General features: G+C 40.2%; 1 protein-coding gene across 1 annotated transcript; it reads right to left on the bottom strand.

Moving 5' to 3' along the window:
- Nucleotides 1–1,394: 1,394 nt before the first annotated feature.
- Nucleotides 1,395–3,130, bottom strand: LOC113016778 (E3 ubiquitin-protein ligase TRIM39-like). Its single transcript, XM_026159903.2, has one exon. It carries the CDS (start codon nt 3,128–3,130, stop codon nt 1,469–1,471), a length of 1,662 nt encoding a protein of 553 aa, XP_026015688.2. The 3' UTR covers nt 1,395–1,468.
- Between the last annotated feature and the right edge of the window lie 722 nt (nt 3,131–3,852).

The following is a 3,852-nucleotide window of genomic DNA, read 5'->3' on the forward strand; positions in this document are numbered from 1 at the left end:
ACCATTCCAAAACCACTCCCCTAAACCCGTACTTTTCCAGTTTTTTTAATAGAATTTCATGATTAACAGTATCAAACGCCTTCTTTAGATCTAAGAAAACTCCGAGCGCATACCTCTTATTATCCATACATTCCGTTATCTTTTCCATTAAATCTATCAGTGCCAAAGCTGTTGATCTGTTGTTTCTGAACCCATACTGACTATCTGTCATTAATTCATATTTTTCCACAAAACTGTCAAATCTTTTTATGAAGAGTTTTTCCAGTATCTTAGAGAACTGGGAGAGTATTGACACTGGTCTATAGTTTGTAAAATGATGTCTTTCATTGATATTGCATTCAGAGGTTTGAACAGTGTGTGTCTTTCAGAAAGACTAAGTTGCAGGCAGGAGTTGACAGGAAGTTGCAGAGAGTTTGCAGAAGTGAAAGCAGAGTCTAAGTTATTCTGAGGAGCAGGTTAGACGAGGCTATTTGAATTACTGGGTTATTCAAACTGTCTGTTATACGTTTATATTCTTTTATTAAGCTTTTAGTAGAGGTTCTTGATTAAAACATTTATTCAATATAGTACATATAGTTTCAGTTAGGTTGTTACACATAAGGATGAGCCTCTGTTCTGGTGAAAGGTCAGAAGTGCAACGGGTGAGATGAGAGAGCATGTAAGGTCAACACATACACACACATACATTAGTTAGACTCATTTATAGGTGAGAAGTTGGTCATGTTTGTCTCTGGAAAGAGGAACAGCGTCTGGCAGGATGTGGGGCTCATGTTCCAGACGATGTTCTTTTAAACCGTGTTAAAAGGCATTGTGGTTTTAATTGGACGTATGTATATATTCTGTCTGTGACGTATGAATGGGCGTCATTAATTCAAACCCTGATGCTATAAAAATCTGTGTATGCTTTGATTAAGTCGAAGATCAATCCCTGTCTGCGTACAGACTGGTTTTCCCACGCGTGCATTCATTAAAATCAATTGTTTGACCAAGCTCTGGACCATAGTTGTTTGTACTCTCCTTCCTCAATATGTGAACCTTAACAATCATCAAAGAAGAAATAAAAGTTTAGAATTGTATTTATTGTATTCTGAAAAAGCATGGTGTACATATTAAAAAAATATTTTCAGAAACCCTGATTTTGATATTTAAGAAAAGGTGAATGAAAATAATAAAATATTAACATGTTTCCTCAAACGTGTGTACAGTATATGCTTTAATGTCTGTGCCTTTGAACACTGAAAGCAAAAGAAAAGGAGAGTTTCTATTTTGTTATGTTGTAATCTTTTTTTCAACTTGAAAACAGTTTAACAAAAACTCAACTGACTCGAATCTGCAGCTTCTAACTGTATATCATGATCATGATCAGCAGCTGCAGTTTTCTCAGTTATGTTTTTTATGACTTCTTTTCTGTGTCAGCTGAAAGGTTGAGATGATTCTGTATATGGTCCAGTTTCCACATGGTAAACTATCAGACTGACTGATTGACAGGACAGATGATCAGAGGTTTAATTTTTTTACCACAACTGTTATCATCATCATTATCAACATTAACTTTGGGACAGAACAATGGGTAGAGTTTCTCAGTGAAGGACCAGCCAGTAAAGGAGTAGATCACATCTACATCATCTACATCATAAAAGGAGACCAGACCCTCCTCATAATCCACAAACACCCCCACCTTCTCAGAACCACGCTGAAGAGAGAGTGGGACTGTGGGATCTTCAAGAGCTCCACAAATGTTTTCATATGCTCCTACTGTCCAGAGACCATTCGCAGGACTCGGTGTGATGACTTCCTTCCTGTTGACTGACTCTCTGACCACTCCTAAAACCCAGTCAGGCTTTTCTTTAACCTGAACCTCAAAGTAAAATCTGCCTGAAGAGAAACTCTGCTTTCCTAAAACAAGACGCTCCACAGAAAATCTCTCTGGGTTGTCTGGAAGATCATTCTCCTCTTCACCACAGTGTACTTGTTTTCCATCATCAGACAGGATGAGATAAGGATGTGCTGTATCAGGATCGAGAGTCATATCCACTGCATACTGCTGGACCCTCTTCAGCTCAGCCTCAAACAGCTTCTTCATGTCTTTACTGAGAGTCTCCTTCAGCCGACCCACAGCTCTCACCACAGTCCCCTCATATGATGGTGGATGGATACTGACCTCTGTCCAGTGCTTGGTGGTTGGAGCAGCTTTCAGGGATGAGAAGCTTTGGAGGAGGTGGAGGTGATCTTTAGAGCGTGAGAGCTGCTCCACCTCAGAGCTTCTCTTCATCAGCTCAGAGATTTCCTGTTCCAGATCTGTGATGAAACCTTCAGCCTGTTTCTCTGTTGTTTCCTGTTTATCTGCAATCTCCTTTATGAACTTTTTCAAACATCTCCTGAGAGTCTTCCTCAGAGCAGTGAAGACCTGAACACCTTCTGCTTTCTCTCTGTCTGCAGCATCTTTACTCATCTTCACTGACTCTTTGATCTCCTGAATCTTCAGTCGTCTCTTCTGGATCATCTGTTCAATTTCAGCCTCAGTCTTCCCCAGTTCTGCCTTCTTTCCTTCATATTCTTCTCTCAGAGGAACAAACTCATGAGTATTGTGGTCAAAAACACAGCAGAGCATGCAGACACATGTCTGATCGGTCTTACAGAACAGCTCCAGAGGTTTATCATGCTTCATACACATCCTGCTTTCCAGGTTCTCCTCAGGATCAATCAGCTGATGTCTTTTCAGCCGTGAAGCTGTCAGATGAGGCTCCAGGTGAGTCTGACAGTAGGAGGCCAGACACACCAGGCAGGACTTCAGGGCCTTCAGTTTGGTTCCAGTGCAGATGTCACAGGGAACTTCTCCTGGTTTGGCAGCTTGTTGCTCTGAGCTGCTGCTGCTGACTTTCTGCTGAGCTTCATGTCTGAACTGAGAAACCATCTCAGAGATGAAAGTGTTGATGTGCAGCTCAGGTCTGACTTCAAATGCCTTTTTACACAAAGGACACTGACACCTCTCACTGATATCCCAGTGTTGACTGATGCAGTTTTTGCAGAAGTTGTGTCCACATGGTGTGGAGACTGGATCAGTGAAGACATTCAGACAGATGAAGCACAGAAACCGATCTTTCGATAGAAGATAGCTGGCAGCAGACATGTCTGCACCCTGAGTGAGAAAGAAAAGAAAATGATTTTATTTTAAATCGCAGTCACATTTAAAATGAACCTATTTTGCTTTTCTTTCTCTTCTGTCACATATCTCCCTTTCCAGTGGTGGATTTTCGCGCTAAAAATGACCAGAGTTTCAAATAATTGTAAATGTACCTGTTTTTATACAGCTATATATCCGGTCTTTAAGTCTGATGTCGTTAGCTGTTTCCGGGTTCAAACTCCACTTCAGGTCCCAAAGTCAAAAGAACACTGCAACATCACTGAGAGCTATGAACTGTCTAAATTCTTTCATCTTAAATAAAGTGATTAGTGTGGCTGCTCTACCAGGTGTAACTAATAAGTTTAACATCCAGGCATCCATGAAAACAGAATTTATGAAGTTTAATGGACTTCAAAGTCAGTAGAGAGTTTGCTCGCTAGCTTACACCTAAACATAATATAGCATGTTCTGACTGAGGGATTTCTGAAAAATTAAAACGTACAGCTCTGCTACCACTTCCGACATAAATGAAGACAGAAAACTAAACAGTAGTGACGTTTGTAGGGTTACTGAAGTTGGGCTAGCTGGTATATAGAAATGTGGCTAGCTACACAGCTATGGTTAGTATTGTCATGGGCTGGGTCTATGACTGAGCATTTTGAGTTCATTTTGTATTTCTAATTTCTTATATTATATTGAAAGTATGAAAAGTTCTTGTGTTGGTATTA

The sequence above is a fragment of the Astatotilapia calliptera genome, chromosome 23 (genome assembly GCF_964374335.1).
Source record: "Astatotilapia calliptera chromosome 23, fAstCal68.1, whole genome shotgun sequence".
In the NCBI taxonomy this organism is placed as follows: domain Eukaryota; kingdom Metazoa; phylum Chordata; class Actinopteri; order Cichliformes; family Cichlidae; genus Astatotilapia; species Astatotilapia calliptera.